Source organism: Urocitellus parryii, chromosome 5 (assembly GCF_045843805.1).
Source record: "Urocitellus parryii isolate mUroPar1 chromosome 5, mUroPar1.hap1, whole genome shotgun sequence".
Lineage (NCBI taxonomy): Eukaryota > Metazoa > Chordata > Mammalia > Rodentia > Sciuridae > Urocitellus > Urocitellus parryii.
In genome coordinates this window covers 162,174,631-162,193,388 of record NC_135535.1, presented here as the reverse complement: position 1 = coordinate 162,193,388, position 18,758 = coordinate 162,174,631, and the positions used below count along the sequence as shown (strand labels likewise).

The following is an 18,758-nucleotide window of genomic DNA, read 5'->3' as shown; positions in this document are numbered from 1 at the left end:
AAGTAAATATTAAAAAAAAAATTCTTTCTCTCTCTCTCACTCTCTCTTTAAAAAAAAAAATGTTTACTTTTTAGTTTTAGGTGGACACAATATCTTTATTTTATTTTTATGTGTGGCAGGCCAACCTTACAGGTGACTGAGTTACACTCCCCAGCTGAGTGCTGAAGCGCTCAGTCACAGAAATGGGTGTGTCTTGCTACAGCTGTGCTCACCTGTTCCTTTGTGTATAACTCCTTGCCCTGTTTAGGATAGAATCTTCCATGGAAGTGCCTTGTGTGTGTCCCCTCCTCTTACTGTGCCCTTGGGTGTGACCTACCCAGGTGTCAGTCAACCTGCTGACAGTGGACATCATGAAGATAGACTCAGCCCCCTGAAACCTGACCCCGTGCCTCATTTGAATAGCTTCTCCTCAATAAAAGGGGTCAGGGCGTGCTCTCTCTCTCTTTCTGCGGACCCTTAAGGTCAGAGGAGCTGTCACAGCAACCCCAAAGAAAAAGGTATTTGTGTCTCTTGTGTGGTTATTTCGTGCAGCCCAGTTAGCCCAGTTTAACTAGAGTGACCCCTGAGCCTTTTAGTCGCGAGAACAGAAACCCGGCATTTATGTGATGCTGAGGATTGAACCCAGTGCCTCATGCATGCCAGGCAAGCGCGCTACCACTTGAACCACATCCCAAGCCCACCACCCCTCCTTTTGTGGTGCTGGGAGGCCCTCACAAATGCTAGGCAAATGTTTGGAAAATATTCTACCACTAAGCTATATCCCTAGCCTTCAATTTCTTAATCTATAACTTATTCTAATACTTGTAGAAAGATCACTTTTCTTTACCAGTTTACAGAAAAGAAAAGGAAAAATTACTTATCTAATGGACAACCAAGAAAAAGCAAATGCCAAGGATTAGATACTACAGATTTTAGAGCTCAATTATTGTGAAACTTAAAATTCACCATATAAATAAGACATGTTGCATTAATAATGCAAAGACCTTTAAATAAGAAACTGCAATTCAACTTTCAAATGTTTTATTTTTAGTATTTTCAAACATTTTAATACAACAAAGATATAAAATAATATATATTAGTTAAATCTGGATTTAATTTAGAATCAAGATATTTACTTATATACAATACTGTGCTTCAAGGTATGGCTACCACAGGAACTTTCACATCTTTTCAAGTAATACTAGTTTCTCTGTGGACAGGGAGACTTTGAGAATTCTCAAAACTAAACATACCCACTTTAGTCCAGGCTAACATTGCTTCACTCACTGAGTTCACTTCTTTTGATCCATATCAGAAATACTTCATTGTCCTAATAATTCAGATTCTCTGAATGAAAAATTATCAAAATTAGTCATTTTAAAATGGCATTACTACCTGATACTATCACTTGGCTATGTTCAGTTCTTGCCACAACCCAGTAGTTCAGACTGAAACAGACTTGAAATAACAATGAAACTGACAGTGTTCTTTCTACTCTTTTATCAAGCAAAAACTTCCTTACTTTGAGACATGAAGTACAGTGAATAAAAAGTCCTTTGGTTAATTCAGAGTAGAATGTATTCTAAAAACTAACTTATTGGTAACTGAAATAATGGCTTATAGATTTCACAGATATTTGCATTGAACTTGACAAAGTAATATCATATATTAGTTATTTGAAATTAGAGGCATTTGTCAGGTTAAGGTGAGATGGGGACCAAAACCTACTTCCACACTAATTTTAGTCATTCAAAGCCACTCAAAGACAGAGAGGGAACAAACAACAAACCACCTCTACCACTTTCCATTTTCACTGGTCCCCTGAAGCATTCTGACCATTGATGTTATTTTACAGCTACGGAGGTATGGTAAACTTTTTATAAATATGAACTCTTTAAACTGCCAAGTAAAGCTGCATTAAAACTATCTTGCTTTGTTGGCTTTGAAACTGTTTAAAACAACCAATATTGCTTAGAAAGCATGGACTGTTCTAAAATAGAGTTTTCTTTGTCTCAAATGCCTGAATACCTTAACTGAGAAATGACTACAGTTTAAATTACTTACAGTATGGGATGATGTCAATCTACAAAAAGACTCAAAAAATAAACTTACTAAATCAGAGAACTTAAAAAAATATGGTTAACATTCATAAGCATTCTGGATCTAGGATCCTTAAAATTAATGAAAAAACTGCCTTCTGCTGAACACAGTCAAAGCAGGGTAGTGTTGTATGAGTTGATGAAGTATGAATAACACTTTCTAAACAGACATTCCCAGCATAGATTGTCTCTTATTAGCTATAATAGGATTTGGCTCCTCTGTTCCCTCTGTACAAATTATAGGATTTTTGAAATTCTTAGTCCTAATACTCAGATAGGTATACAGTAGGGCAGATTACCACTCACAGAGTCAAGGGTAATGCTATCCAGTAGCTCTCTGGGCCATGGGGTTTTCTTTTGTGGGGAACAGCCCACATTTATTTAACTTACTGGTTCTAAGGCTTAGCTTACTGCTTTCAGATTTAGAAGGACAGCAATAAACAAGCCAGCATGTAGAAGTTGAATTTTTGCCCTGGCAATTCTGGTCTGAGAGAACTATGGAAGGACAGTCATGTTGAGAATCCTGAAGCACAGCCCAAAAAGGCTTCCCCCGAAATTACCTGATTAACCATAAACTTGCCTTCTTTCAAAACCTCTGACTCCCTATTCAGTTATCTTTCAGTACACTACCCTACTGTGGTCTTTAAAAAAAGAAAGGAAATAATGGAGAGAAAGGAAAGTAAGGGTAGGGAAGGGAAGCGGAAAAAGAGAAAAGGGCAACATTGTACCCAAGAATGTAGAAAATGCATCAAGGACTTTCAACATAACCTCCATTTGCATCCCCCAAAGCCAAAACCTTTTTGGTTCCTTCTCTACTATGCTCTCAAGGATGCAAGCTTTTCACAAGTCTGCAACTGTGGAACCAAGTACAAAGTCAAAATAAAAGGTAAACCTAAGGCATGTGGCTTCTCCATCCAGCCATATACATACCCAAATTGTAAACATAAATTCCATCTTCACTAGTTAAGATTTTAACAAGAAAAAAAAGTATAAAGACAAAAACCTGGAAATTTCTGGACAAAACAAAAAACAACTAAAATATGTAGTTTTGTGTTTCAGAAAAACTAAAAATAATTTTGTCTCAAAGTTTTCTAAACAGAGACTTGGAAGTGATTAATTTATGTAAACACTGCCTTGTAACAGTTAAAACAATAAATTATAAATCTAGCTTACCTTCTTCTCAAAACAGATAGGAGAATCACAAGGCTGAAATGTTATTTTACAATCCTCATGGCAGCCTGTTGTTAGGTACTCTTAAGGTCAATAGCTCTGCAAAGTTAGTGGCAGCTATATTTCTACTTTGTTCTACAATAAAATCCATATGAAGGAAAGAAGATTGATGTTAGGGCATTTGTCATTAATAAGCTATTTAACATTTTAAAATTAGGTGTGCCACATTAAAAAAAAAATACTTTCCCAAAGTCAACATAAGTTCCTTCCTTGTTAAATTTAGTCCTGTTCTGTCATTTAGAAAAAAATGGCAGTTAAATATTTTTTGATGTCAAAGGTCAAAGAGTTTCAATAAGTATCTTTCCTTCATTAGCTTATACAATAATTCTTTAGGTAAGACATTTCCCCCACACCTGTACTGGGGATCAAACTCAGGGCCCCCCATACATGCTAGGCAAGTGCTCTACTACCTTGGCATTTTTGTTCCTAGCATGTAACATAATCAACAATTGAAGATATTATAAGATTCTGAAGTATAAGATTTAAAAGCATAAGAAAATGAGTTGACATGTCATTTCTCAAATGAGAAATAAACAATGTACAAAAGACTCAAATTGGGGTTATTCAGCACTGACTGAAACTTATTCATGTAGTTTTTCCCTATACAATTCATCCAGACTCTTCTGTAGCTTATACAGGGATGGGACTATGACTCAAAGTGCAAAAATAAAATATTTCACTTAGATAAGGAAGTGGCAGGCTTTTGCTATGGCCTAATTTTAGACTTTAGTATGTTAGCACCTTTTCTAACTCCTTTTTTTTTTTTTTAATGGAATGTAAAAACTATACAATTAATATTCTAAGTAACTAAGTTAATCAGTTAGGGGTCAATTTCCACTTCTACACCATGCTACTGTCATAACTACTATATAAAATCATTAAAAATAAAGTGACAAATGTTATCACAGAGGTGAAATTACTTAAGTACTAAATTTTCAGTGTTGTAAACAGCAGCTAAGTATATAATTTCCTCACTGCCAAATTAAGACTATATAGAAAGAATGTATATACACAATTATTTTAAAAAATAAAAACCAACAAAGTTTTTTTGTATGCAAATATGTCTCAGACTATTTACTTTTTGATGGCCAAGAATGAGAAATTAAGGTTAACACTATATCTACAATCTGTTATATAAATTTCTTTTCAAAGAAAAAAAAAAACTTTGCATGCATATTTCCCTATTTACTGACGTAAGAACTTTAACATCTGATAAAACACTCCTATTTCGCTTATTAAATATATCATTTAAAAAGCATTAAATTGGGCTGTCATCTAACACTTACAGCACAAAGTTATTCCAGATACCCATATCATTAAAATTATGCCACATTTACATTTATAAATGCAGCCATTTTCTCCTCATGAATACTCACTGATGTTCATATTAAACCCTCAGAACAAAATAGGAACTGCATCTTTTGTTTAATCTTTGGTGAAAAATAGAGCCCTATTTCTGCATTAATAAGAAGGCCAATGACATCCACATCAGTTCTCTGTCACCTCTTATATGGCCCCTTTCATTCTCCTCATTTCAGGCATGCTGGTATAACTCAGTGTACTTTTCTTAATTATAGTTCAGAAGGCAGAAAATGATTTATCAGTAAAACAAATCACTTTCCAGACTAACAAAGGAATTAGTTCAAAGAACAAATATTGCTTACTTGGTAGTGTTTTTCTTTAGAAGGTAATAAGCAGCTTAAAACTATTATTTCTCCACTAGAGTCCTACTGAAAATCAATAAAAATCTTTCAACCAGGTGACTACCTAAGTTGATTTGCTTATGTTCAATAAGGCAAATACTCAACAGGTAAGGGTAACAGCCTGACTCCAGTCAAACAGTGGGTCTCCCCCTGAAGTGAAGGGGCAGAAAATTCTATTTAATCTTTCTGTTCAAACAGGTAAGTAAGAACTCTTGATTTTTTTTCTTGTTATTTATAATCATAGCCTTGCTCAGAACAGGAAACTCTACCAACATATAAGCCAAAATGCAACACATCCAGGAACAACCTAGAGGAAGAAAGCAAAGTTATTCATTTACAACAACTACTGTATATTTAATCACAAACTCATTACAAAGATACAGTCTTCATCCAATTAGTCTTTTCATTATTGCTGGTTTTGAAAATGGCCAACAATATTCATTAGGTACTGTGCCATTAACGTTGCATTCAAAAAAAGAAAACATGGGAAACCAAATTCTTGCTCTCCTACTCTGCTGATATGCTCTGGTATTGGCCAGAGTATGATAGTACAAAAAGAGTCTTGTTGTGATATAAAAGGCAATAAACACATCAATGGAATAATGTTCATGGGCAGCCAAGATGAAGAAGATTCCAAAGAGGTTGAGAACCCAGGATAAAGTGTGCAAGAAATTCCAGCTTCTTGGTGTATCTAGGAAAAGGACACAAAGATCATTTTAAAAAGCATTCCCTCCAGTGCTTATAGTCACACATTTCTTAGGTGAGGCTGTTTTGCTCCTTCTTAAAAGGACTTTACACACTTTCTACAGCCCCTTGTGTAGCTAGTTATCTAACATGCACAGAAGCACTAAACAAATACTTACATTCAGTGACAAAGAAATTCAGCATAGTTAAGACGACTGTGTGGCCACTGAACATGTAATCGCCACAAGTGTGAACGCCAGTCAGGGTCATACCAAATCCACTCCAAATGGCAAAAGCCCGGTGTAATTTTTCCCATACACTGCCATATATCTATAATGAAAACTATGAATTAGTGCTTCAAATGCTTAAGAAGGGAAGAGCTTCCCAACATCCATTCTCACTGAAATTCAAATGAGGAATAACTCTGAAATAAGAAGAACTAAGCAAAATCAACAGGGCCCCAGTCTAATTAATTCCCGGTAGACCTCAAGAATGGTTGGTCAAAGCTTGACTGTATATAGAAAAATTTTGGTAATTAAGTGAAATCATTGTAATTCAAACTCCTTTACAGTACTTCCTCTACAAAGAAAAGGTCGCTATAACACAAAAACATCTCCAAGGTTTTTTTCTTTATTCATTTTGAGATGGGGGTATTGGTATATTGCTCAGGATGGGCTCATATTTCAGCCTCAGTTTCCTGAATAGCTGGAATTACAGCCATGTGTTACCACACTGGCTTGTATTCCTCCCAGAGCCCTCCCTTTTATTTTTATTTTTAGGTTTTTGGTAATATAGGAGATTAAAACCAGGATTATTCTATCCCTAAACTATATCTCCAGCCTTTTATTTTGAGACAGGGTCTTGCTAAGTGGCTAAAGGTGACCTTAAACTTGCAATCCTCTTGCTTCAGCCTCTCAAGTAGGTAGAATTACAGGAGAGAGCCACCATGTTGCACCAAGCTCAACCTTAAAACTTTTAATACGATATCACAATAGTATTTGTTTGGTTATTCTTGCTTTAAGAAGTAGGTTACAGGTCTGGAGTTGTGGCTCAGCAGTAGAGCGCATGCCTCACAAAGGTTCACTCCCCAGCACCACATAAAAATAAACAAAGTAAAGGTATTGTGTCCACCTACAACTAAAAAATATATCTTAAAAAAAAAAAAAAGAATTAGGTTACAGGGCTGGGCATGTAGCTCAGTGGTACGGCAAATGGCTAGCATGTGAGGTACCTTGTGTTCAATCCCCACCGCCCCCTACCATGAAAAAAAAAAAAAAAAAAAAGAAAGAAAGAAATAGTCTACAGCAGAGATCAAGGGCTACCATTCAATATCCATTCCCCCCTTCTTCACCAGCAACAGAAACTCAAATATATTGATGTGGCCACGAAGTTCCAGAACAATTTATTTCCCAGTCTTCCTTGAAGATAGGTATTAGACATGTAAGTTCTATACAATAAGAAACAGATAAAGTGTAAAAGATTGCTGGGAGAGGTATTTATAAAGGAAAGAGATGAGAGCTCAGAGAATCTTTTCTACCATTTCACCTTTCCTTCTAGCCTACTTGAAGATCTAGCAGCCATCTGGACTACAAAGTAGGTTTGAAAATGTAAGCCAAGGGTTACAACGGTTAAGCAAAAAGATAGAAGAATCATAAATTTTGGATGACTCTATAAAGTTATTATTCCAGGCTTGGAGTACCTACTTTCAGAATTCTGAGAGATAATATATCATGTGTGCTTACTACATCATAGTCATTTTGAATTTCCTGTTGTCAGCAGCCAAAACCAACTCCAACTCCCACACCTAAACTTTAAAAAGCAATTTACCTTGAGTGATAGATTCTAATATGGGTAATGACCAAAAAAACCAAAACAAAACAATTTCATTAGATGTCATAATCTCATTAGAAAGTTCACCTGCTGTTTTACACTTTTCCTTTCTGCCTCAGTTGAGAGAAAAGAGAGAAATTTATTACTGGAAAAGAGCAAGATTCTCAACAAATATACATAATTTGGTTCTTCTATGACCTCTGATGAATAGAGATGTTACTTTTGACAAGGTAAAAACCTCATAAAAGGAGAGAAGAGATTTCCAGGTACAATGATATATGACTGTAATCACTGCAATTTGAGAGGCTGAGGCAGAAGAATCACAAGTTTGACACCAGCCTCAGCAACTTAGAGAGACCCTGTCTTAAAGAATAAAAAGGGAGAATAGAATGCTCTTTCTTCCTTTCTGCTGTAGGCCTGGTGCTTGCTGTTGAAATGGACGAGTTCATGAAACCTGGGAAGATGGTGTTGGCCCTGGCTAGACGCTACTCCAAACACAAAGCTGTCGTCATTGATGATGGCACACCAGAGTGTCTCTAGAGCCATGCTTTGGTAGCTAGAATTAATCGCTATCCTCACAAAGTGATACCTGCCATGGGCAAAAAGAAAACTTCCAAAGGTCAAAGATCAAGTCTTTTGTGAAAGTTTATAATTACAATCATATCATGCCCACAAAGTACTCTCTCTGTGGATATCCCCTTGGACACAACTGTTGTTGACTAGGATGTCTTCAGAGATCCTGCTCTTAAATGTAAGGCCCATCAGAAGGCCAAGGTTAAGTTTGAAGAGTTGTTTAAGACAGCAAGAACAAATGGTTCTTCTAGAAGCTTCGGTTTTAGATGTTTCTGTTGTTATTGTTCCCATAATTTAAAAAAAAATTTAGAAAGAAAAAAAGGGGGGGATGGGAATGAGGTTCAGTGGTAGAACAATCCTGGTTTTAATTCAATACCACACCCCCACCCCACACACACAAGGAGGTAAGGAAGGTGGGATGGGGGAGAGAGGAGGGGAGGGGGAGACCTCTGGGAAAATGTCTCAACCAAAGACAGAGAACAAGTGATGTCAGTAAAAAGAAGGCAATTACCAATTACTCCAGTCTCCTCATCATTTTCCAGCTTAAATGTTTCATATATTCTTTCCAAAATGTAGAAACTAAAACACATCGGAGCAAAATGAACAGGATACTCTGACTAGAAATTTGCATTGAAGATCCTAAATTTAAAAAATGAACACCCTATTTCTGGGAATATGATTTTAGTCAATTTATTACAAGGAAAATGCCTTATGGAACAAATAAAAATATTTTTTAAATGCCTTATGGGCAGCAGGGCAAGGTAGCGCATGCCTATATTCCCAGCAGCTTGGGAGGCTGAGGCAGGAGGATCTCTAGTTCAAAGCCAGCCTCAGCAAAAGTGAGGTGATAGGGGCTGGGGATGTGGCTCAAGTGGTAGTGCGCTCGCCTGGCATGCGTGTGGCCTGGGTTCGATCCTCAGCACCACATACAAAGATGTTGTGTCCGCCGAAAACAAAAAAATAAATATTAAAATTCTCTCTTAAAAAAAAAAAAAGTGAGGTGCTAAACAACTCAGTGAGACCCTATCTCTAAATAAAATGCAAAATAGGGCTAGGGATGTGGCTTAGCGGTTGCGTGTCCCTAAGTTTAATTCCCAGTACCCCCCCCAAAAAAAAGCCTTATGGGTTGGCGGCTGGGGTAGAGCACTTGCCTCCTACTTGTAAGGCACTGGATTCGATCCTCAGCACCACATAAAAGTAAATAAGCAAAATAAAGACACTGCATCCATGTATAACTAAAAAAAAATTTTTTTTAAATGCCTTATAGAAGTCACTGTAAGAGATTTGATTGCTAATTATTATCCTCTTTTTTCTATTTTAATGATTACTGCAAATAATTCAGGTTAATAAGTAGGTTATATCATAATTCAAAGCAATTAACAGTATTTAGGGCAGATTTGAATAAATATATCCATATATAACTAACTGACAATGGAAAACAACCATTAGAGACAGAAAATAGGCTGTCCATACTTGGAGGAATGGCATCTACCTTATTTCTGTAGCACATGTAGCAGCCCTATGCACAGATCTATGGTTCTCTTCAGTGGCTGTCCCACACTTAAATTCCTCGGCTACCTCTCTCATCCATGTAACAAGCTTCATGGGAGAGTAAAATATCTCACCCCAAATATACTTCTTTTGTGTTATTCACAGAACTGCAGGCAGAAATAGTTCTGAAAATCTGTCCTATGGGGCTGGGGATGTGGCTCAAGCGGTAGCGCACTCGCCTGGCATGCCTGTGGCCCGGGTTCGATCTTCAGCACCACATACAAACAAAGATGTTGTGTCCACGGAAAAACTAAAAAATAAATATCAAAATTCTCTCTCTCTCTCTTAAAAAAAAAAAAAAGAAAAAGAAAATCTGCCTATGATAAAATAAATTTGTATCTATTTATATTAGTGAAATAAGCCACAGATGCAAATAGAGGCTTTCTCTAAGATATCCACATCTGCTTAGAAAAGATCTTTTCATAGAAAGGAGACTGGGGGGGTCTGACATGTGGCCACAGGCAGTTTTTGAGGGCTATTCCTAGGAAACTTTGTCTATATCATAAGACAGTTTTTGATGGCCATGCAGTTCTTCTCCTGAACCTCTTATGGGTTGTATTGCCATCGAACCTGTTCTGGGAACCCTAAATCCCTAATCCTTTGTGTAATGCAAGATTTAAGCTTCAATCACCTGGTCATATTTTATGTATGTTTCTAAACTTCTACATAACAGTAAATGTGTTTGCTTTTTCTCCTGTTAATTTATTATTGTTTATTTCAGAAACTGAAATTATCAAAACTTCAGAGGAAAAAGAAACAATTTAAAACTTCCCTACAGGGAGTCTCTGAGGTCCAGTTCCTGGAGTAGTAGCAGAGAGGACTAATCCAAGTTTTCTTTCTGCATCTGCCCTGTGCAGATTCCCTGCACTGGTCACCCCCACACTTTGTCTACTCATGAACCGCTAACAAGACTGAGTAGTGCCTCTGGTGGTGGGTGCTATAATTCTTGTCCCCACCTCTCTATGTAAAGCACCTGGAGCTGCACCAGGGCCTGATCAGAGGACAAATGCTCAATGTCCCTCATTTCTACTGGAGCAGCCAATACCAGACACCCTTCTGAGTAGCAGAAACAACTTCAGAGGTGCCTGAGGAAATCCCTATCATCTGAAAGAGGTTACTACTCCCACTGAAGAAATTATACAGGGTGCACCTCACATACTCTGCTATCTACACCACACCTGTCTAAATGCTAGCGTTTTCACTCCTGCATGACCTGCAGAGACAGTGGTTCTTTCAACTCCGATATGTTAAAGTGTTGTGCCCAAATGTACTAAGCATAGTCCAAAACAATAATAAAAATAAAACTACAGGGAGATTACGGTATGACCTAGAAAGAAACTCAAAACTGCATAACAAACTAATACACCAAGACACACCTTTAGGAAAAAGCTGCTTACTAACAAGGCTATCCCATAAAAAGCAGAGAATACACACATTTCATCAGATGTATAAAAGGCAATATGGGAACCCAAGAAAAGTTAAAAAAACAAGGTAAAGTGACACCTCCTGATGTTCATAACTGTGTGGTAACAGATTCCAAAGGTATCAAAGTGGATGAAATGCCTGATAAATTTCAAAAGAATTTTAAAAAAAGTTAAAGGAGATTCAAGAGAAAATGACAGTAAGAAGGCAATGCATGATATGAATGAGAAACTCAGCCTAGACATAGAGATTCTGAAAAAGAAAAAAAAATCAGAAATCTTGGAAATGAAAAGCTCTATAGGTCAGCTGAAAACCTCAATAATGGACTAGATTAAGCGGAAAAAGAATATTGAAGCTTGAAGACAGGTCTTTTGAAGTACCACATTCAGAAAGAAATTTAAAAATATATGATAGAAGAAAAAGATTTTTAAAACATCAAATGTCTGCATCATCAGCATAGCAGAAACTTCCTAATCTTGGGATAGACTTGGTCATGTAGTATAGTATAGGAAGCCTAGAGAACCCCAAATAGACATGACCAGAAAAGATCTTTACCATGACATATTATAGTCCAATTCTTTGTCAAAGGACAAAGAATTTTAAAACCTGCCATGAAAAAATATGAAGTCACTTTTAAGGAAAATTCCATTTCTCAGCAGAAACTCTAATTGCCAAGAGGGCATGGAATAATGTATTTGAAGTCCTGAAAGAAAATAACTTTACTATCAACCAAAATTACTACACCCAGCAAGATTATCCTTCAGAACCAAAACAGAAATAAAGACCTTCCAAAATAAGCAATAACTAAGGGAATACGTGACCACCAAACCAGACTTATGAAAGATTAAGGGAACTTGATATCCAGAAATGGAAATTTCTTTCATGATAGCATGTGAAAATATAAATCCCACTAGAGGAGTAAATACACAGATCAGAAATAGAAAAGAATCAAACATTATGAAAAAGTAAATTATCAAACCACAAAGATGAATAAAAGAACTAAAGAATATCCAAAACAAACTCAACAAAGTAACAGGCACAAACCTGTTATTAATTCTGAGGATAAGCAGTCTTAATTTTCCAGTTAGAAGACACAGACTGGCTGAATGGATTAAAAAACAAACCAACAATAAACTGCCTACCAGAAAGTTAGCTCTCTGGTAAGGATACACAGTCTGAAAATGAAAGGATAAAAAGGATCTTTCAAGCAAATAGAATCCAAAAGCAAGCAGGAGAAGCTACAGTTGTATTTTAAAAAATGAACTTCAAAAGAAGAAACAGTAAAAAAAGACAAAGAAGGTTGCTATATAATGATCGAGAGAGCAATTGGGGGATTAAAAATTATAAATGTACGTGCATTTATGTCTATAATTGCAGCAATTGGGGAGGCTGAGGCAGGATGATTGCATATTCAAGGACAACCTCAGCAATTTTTAGTGAAACCTTCAACAACTTATAGAGACCCTTTCTCAAAATAAAAATAAAAAGATCTGGGGATGTAGCTCAGTGATAAAATGTCCCTGGGTTTAATCACCAGTGCCAAAATAAGCAATTTATCTATACATCTATCTATCTAATATTGACATATCTGATTTTATAAAACAAACACTATTAGGGAGAGATAGGTTCCAATATAATAAAAGTTAGATATTTCAATACCCCCTCTCCCCAATGAATAGATCATCCAGAACCCCCCCCAAAAAAAAAACCAACAAAGAAATGTCAGAACTAAACTACAAAGTAGATCAAATGGACTTAACAGACAAATTATAGAGTATGCTATCTAGTACCTGTAGAACACACACTCTTTTCATCAATATGTGAAACTTTTTCTGGAACAGACCATTATTATAAGACCACAAAACAAGTCTTAACAAATTTTTTAAAAATTAACATCATATTATATCTTTTCTGATCACAATAAATTGAAATTAGAAGTCAACAGCAAGAGAAATTTTATACAAATTTATATAGCTTTGAACAACATACTTTTGAACAGTGGGTCACTGAGGAAGTTAGAAGAGAGATGGAGGGCTAGGGTTGTGGCTTAGTGGTAGAGCGCTCGCCTAGCACATGCCCCTGACCGCCTCCATGCTTGCTGCAGCACCACCCCAGGAACAGAAGCAGATGCTGGGAGAACGTTTGTTTCCACTTATCCAAACAATGCATTCAAACCTGGCTGGAAAGATCACAGGAATGCTGCTGGAGATTGATAACTCTGAGCTGCTACACATGCTGGAGTCCCCTGAGTCTCTCCGCTCCAAGGTGGATGAAGCTGTGGCGGTTCTACAAGCTCATCATGCCAAGAAAGAAGCTGCCCAGAAGGTGGGCGCTGTTGCTGCTGCTACCTCTTAGACGAGGAAAAACCAGTTCAAAAGCCAAATAATAACCCCTGGTGGAAATCAGCTCAAGGTTTGAAGACTTCCTAGCTTGTCCTATGGACCTCAACGTCAAGAACCACAAGTTGCAAATTTATTAGGTCATTTTGTATCAAAAGGTCAATTATGAAAACGCCTAGAATTTTTCAATTATAAGAATATATTCTTCTGGGTTCTACTATAGCCCAGACAGTGTTAATTTTTTTTCTACTATGGGATTTGGTCATTACCTGCCTCCCCGTGAAATTGGTTTTATTTGATGTACCCAAGTCTTAAGTTTCGCAATAAAGAAAAAAAATCTCCACAAAACTGCAAAAAAAAAAAAAAAAAAAAAAAAATACTCAGCACCACATAAAAAAAATAATAAAAAAAAAGCATTGTGTCCAACTACAACTAAAAAATAAATATTTTCTTTTTTAAAAGAAGAGAGATGGAAAAATTCCTTAAATGAAAATGGAAACACAACATACCAAAACCCCTGGAATACAGTAAAAACAGTATTATGAGAATGTTCATAGCAATAAAACAGTATTATAAGAATGATTATAGCAATGAATGCCCACATTAAAAAAAAAAATAGAGGGTCAGGGTTGTGGCTCAGTGGTAGAGCGCTCGCCTAGCATGTGTGAAGCACTGGGTTCGATCCCCAGCAACACATAAAAACAATAAAATAAAGGTATTTTGTACATCTACAACTAAAAGAGCATTAAAAATAAATAGAAAAAGAACGGAAGATTTAACATGAACAACCTAATGATGCATCTCAAGGTCCTAAAAAGAAAAAAGAAAAAAATATATATCCCCCAAATAAGTAGAGGATCAGAGCAGGAAAAAAAATTGAGTCTAAAAGAAATACACTAAGAATTGGTTCTTGGAAAATATAGATAAAATTGGCAAATCTTTAAATAGCCTGAGAAAGAAAGAAGACCCAAAAAATAAAATGAGAGATTAAAAAAGAGACACTATGACTACAGAAATTCAAAAGACCATAAAGAATTATTTTGAGAAACTAGATGTTAACAGACTGGAAAATCTAGAAGAAATGGACGAGTTTCTGGACTTACATGATCTATCAAAATTGAACCAAGAGGATAGAAAAGAGGATAGAAAAAACCTGAATAAATCAATAATAAATAATGAAACTGAATCAATGAAAAAAAAAAAGTCTCCAAAGAAAAGTTCAGAACTGAATGGTTTCACGTGTGAATTTTATGAAATCTTTTAAGAGGAGCTGACACTAATGCTAACTATTCCATAGAATTGAAAGGGAGTAAATGCTTTTGAACTAATTCTGAGGTACTAAAACCTAACAAGGACACACACACACACACACACATACACACACACACACACCAATGTTCCTCATGAATATAGATGCAGAAATCCTTAACAAAATATTTGCAAATTGAATTTAACAGCACATCAAAAAGATCACACAATAACCAAGACTATTTTAGTTTTATTCTAGGGATACAAGGATGGATGATTCAACATTTACAAATCAACAAAAGTAACACATTACATAAATAAAATGAAGGATAAAGGTCAGATGATCATTCCAATAGATGCAGAAACCACATTTGATAAAGTTTAACATCCTTTCATGATAAGGGATGAAAAAAGTAGGCATAAGAGGGTCATACCTCAACATAATAAAAGCTATAGACAAATCCACACAGCAAACATAATACTAAATGGGAAAAAACTGCAAGCATTTCAGTGTCCATTCTCACTGCTCTTATTCAGCATAGTACTAGAAGTTTTAGTCAGAGCAATTAAGAAAGAAAGAAAAAGCAAATAAACAGGAGCAAGTCTAATTATCCCTATTTAGCAGATATGAAAGATTCTGCAAAAGACTATTAAAACTGATAAACAAATCCAGGAAAAATATCAGGATACAAAACTAACATAAGAAAACCAGTGGCTAGGCTGGGGTTGTGATTCAGCGATATAGTGCTAGCCTAGCACGTGCAAGGCCCTGGATTTGATCCTCAGCACCACATAAAAATAAATAAATAAAAATAAAAGTATGTGTCCAACTAACTACAACTAAAAAGTAAATATTAAAAAAAAAAAAAAAATCGGAGGCATAGCTGGGCATGGTGTAGTGCACACCTGTAAACCATGAGTTCAAAGCCAGCCTCAGACAAAAGTGAGTCGGTAAGCAACTCAATGAGACCCTGTCTCTGAATAAAAACACAAAATAGGGCTGGGGATGTGGCTCAGTGGTCAAGTGACCTGAGTTCAATCCCTGACTGGGGGGAGAGGGGGGATCAGTGGCTTTTGTATACAACAATAATGAATTGGTTCAGTAAAATCATGAAAGCAATCCTGTTAACAATAGCCACAACTAATAAACAAATAATATACTTAGGATTAAACTTAACCAAGAATGTGAATAACCTCTACAATGAAAACCACAAAATACTAAAAAAAGAAAATGAAGGGGCTGGGGTTGTGGCTTAGTGGTAGAGCGCTTGACCTCAGCACCACATAATAATAAATACATAAAAACAAAGGTATTAAAAAATAAATATTAAAAAAAAGAAAAAAGAAAATTAAGACATTAAAAGGTGGAAAGTTGGACTGCAGTTGTGGCTCAGTGGTAGAGCAATTGACTAGCACATGTGAGGCACTGGGTTTTTTTGATCCTCAGCAACACATAAAAATAATAAATAAAATAAAGGTACTGTGTCCATCTACAACTGGAAAAAAAAAAGGTGGAAAGCCCTCTCGTGTTCATGAATTGGAAGAATATTGTTAAGATGTCCATACTACCCAAAGTGATGTACATATTCAATGCAATTCCCACCAAAATACTAATGACATTCTTCACAGAATGAAAATAATCCTAAAATTTATATGGAAGTACAAGAGACGCCCAAAAGCCAAAGCAATCTTGAGCAGAAGAAGCAAAGTGGAGACATCATAACAACTGAGTCCAAGATATTACTACAGAGCCTTAATAACAAAAATAGCACAGTATTGGCATTAAAAAAAAATACAGAGGCCACTGGAACAGAATAGAGAACTCAGAGGGGCTGGGGATGTGGCTCAAGCAGTAGCGCACCCGCCTGGCATGTGTGCGGCCCGGGTTCGATCCTCAGCACCACATACAAACAAAGATGTTGTGTCCGCCGAGAACTAAAAATAAATATTAAAAACTCTCTCTCTCTCCCCCTCTCTCTTAAAAAAAAAAAAAGAGAGAACTCAGAAATAAATCCATATATCTAAAGGGAATTAATTCTCAAAAAAGATATAGAAACTTGATTCGTATCTTGCATCATGTAGAAAAGTCAACTAAACACTTAGTGTAAGACCTGAAAATCTTAAACTACTAGAGGAAAAGGGGGAACACTTTAAGATACTTGCAATGGCAATGATTTTATGAATATGACTCCAAAAGTACAGGAAACAAACGCAAAAAATATCAAGGCTACATCAAACAAGCTTCTGTTCAGCAAAAGTTAACAAGTTTACCGAGTAAAGAAACAATCTAGGGCTGGGGATGTGTCTCAAGTGGTAGCGCGCTCGCCTGGCATGTGTGCGGCCCAGGTTCGATCCTCAGCACCACATACAAACAAAGATGCTGTGTCCGCCGAGAACTAAAAAATAAATATTAAAATTCTCTCTCTCTCTTAAAAAAAAAAAAAGAAAAAGAAAAAGAAACAATCTAGGGGCTGGGGATGTGGCTCAAACGGTAGCGCGCTTGCCTGGCATTCGTGCGGCCCAGGTTCGATCCTCAGCACCACATACCAACAAAGATGTTGTGTCCGCTGAGAACTAAAAAATAAATATTAAAAAAAGTTCTCTTTCTCTCTCCTCTTTCACTCTCTCTTAAAAAAAAAAAAAAAAAAGAAACAATCTAGAGAATGGGAGGAAATATTTGCCAGCCACTGATCTACATATAAAGAAATAAAAAGCTTAACAAAAAACTAGTAATCCACCCCAAAAAATGAGTCAATTAGCTACATTCCCAGCCGTTTTTATTTTGAAACAGTCTTGCTAAATCACCCACATTGGCTTTGAACTTGTCATCCTCCTGCCTCAGCCTCCTGAACATATTGTTAATGTGTATGAAAACTAAAAGTAAATAAGTGAATCCTTAATGTTTTCCTTTAGAAAGGAAAAACAAATTATCACAATTTTTAATGTGTAAGTTCTTTAATTTTGGATTCCACCTTCTGGGTCCCCTTCTTCCTCCGGGAGAAGTCTTTTCTGCTGTCCTTTAATAAACTTCTAATTTCTACTCTGAAAAACAAAACAAAACAAAAACAAAAAAGGGCTGGGGATGTGGCTCAAGCGGTAGCGCGCTCGCCTGGCATGCGTGCGGCCCGGGTTCGATCCTCAGCACCACATACCAACAAAGATGTTGTGTATGTCGAGAACTAAAAAATAAATATTAAAAAAAAAATACTTAAAAAAAAAAGTTCTTTAATTTCACAATTCTGCTTAAGGAGATTCATATAATGGAATATCATGAAGCTGTTATAACAGTGAATAACCATATATATTTCTTCAGAAAAAGTAAACATAATATTAAATTAAAAATAAGCTAAAACCAGGTAGTGGCACACACCTGTAAACCCAGTGGCTTGAGAGGCTGAGGCAAAAGGATCACAAATTCAAACTCAGCCTTGGCAATGCAGCAAGATCCTGTCTCAAAAAAAATTAATAATAAAATAAAAGGACTGGGTATGTAGCTCAGTGGTAAAGCATCCTTGGTTCAATTCCCAGTACCAAAGAAATAAAAAATAAAAAGGGCTGGGGATGGTGGCTCAGTAATGAAGCACCTATAGATTCAATCTCTGGTACAAAAAAAATAAATAAAAATAAAAACAAACCTACAAAACAAAAACAAAAAAACTAAATAATAGTGCCTGAGATATAATCCGATCTTTATTTAAAAAGTATCCATCTATATAAACTTATGTGAGCGTGTAAGAAATCTGCTTAATGCTGTCTGAGGTGGCCTCCGGGAGCCTGTGACTTCTGTGTCCAGCCCTCAATAAGACTTCAAGCCCCCAGAGTAATCCCGGAGCCACATCCCAGCCATTTGGGACAGTGTGGTTAAATTGTCCAGGCTTGCCTACTATTGCTGCAGTCCTCTGGGGATTACAGCCTTGAGCATGCCCATCCTGGCCTCAGCTAATTGTTTACATGAAGACTAGCATATTCAGAAGGCCAGGGGTTGAGAATCCTGGTCTCATGGGACCCTACTAAGACCCCCCCGCCCCTGCAAAGAGGACATGCAGGGGTGAAATGGGAATGTGGTTTCCCCTAAGTCTAGTGTATTTTCAATATGCCGA

At 36.5% G+C, this 18,758-nt stretch overlaps 1 protein-coding gene and 1 pseudogene across 3 annotated transcripts in view; one reads left to right on the top strand and one right to left on the bottom strand.

Annotated features, from left to right (window-relative positions):
* Window positions 1-1,068: 1,068 nt before the first annotated feature.
* Samd8 (sterile alpha motif domain containing 8) overlaps window positions 1,069-18,758 on the bottom strand; it is a 64,748-nt gene continuing 47,058 nt past the window's right edge. For 2 of the 3 annotated variants that reach the window (XM_026390203.2, XM_026390205.2), the window contains exons 5-6: window positions 5,875-6,025; window positions 1,069-5,702 (exon numbers count right to left, since the gene is read on the bottom strand). In XM_026390203.2, coding sequence (XP_026245988.1) covers window positions 5,398-5,702; window positions 5,875-6,025 — 456 coding nt within the window. In that variant the 3' untranslated portion in view covers window positions 1,069-5,397. The remainder of the gene's footprint in view (window positions 5,703-5,874; window positions 6,026-18,758) is intronic. The other variant, XM_026390204.2, reaches the window with a different exon arrangement.
* Window positions 7,961-8,364, top strand: LOC113183784 (large ribosomal subunit protein eL27 pseudogene; annotated as a pseudogene).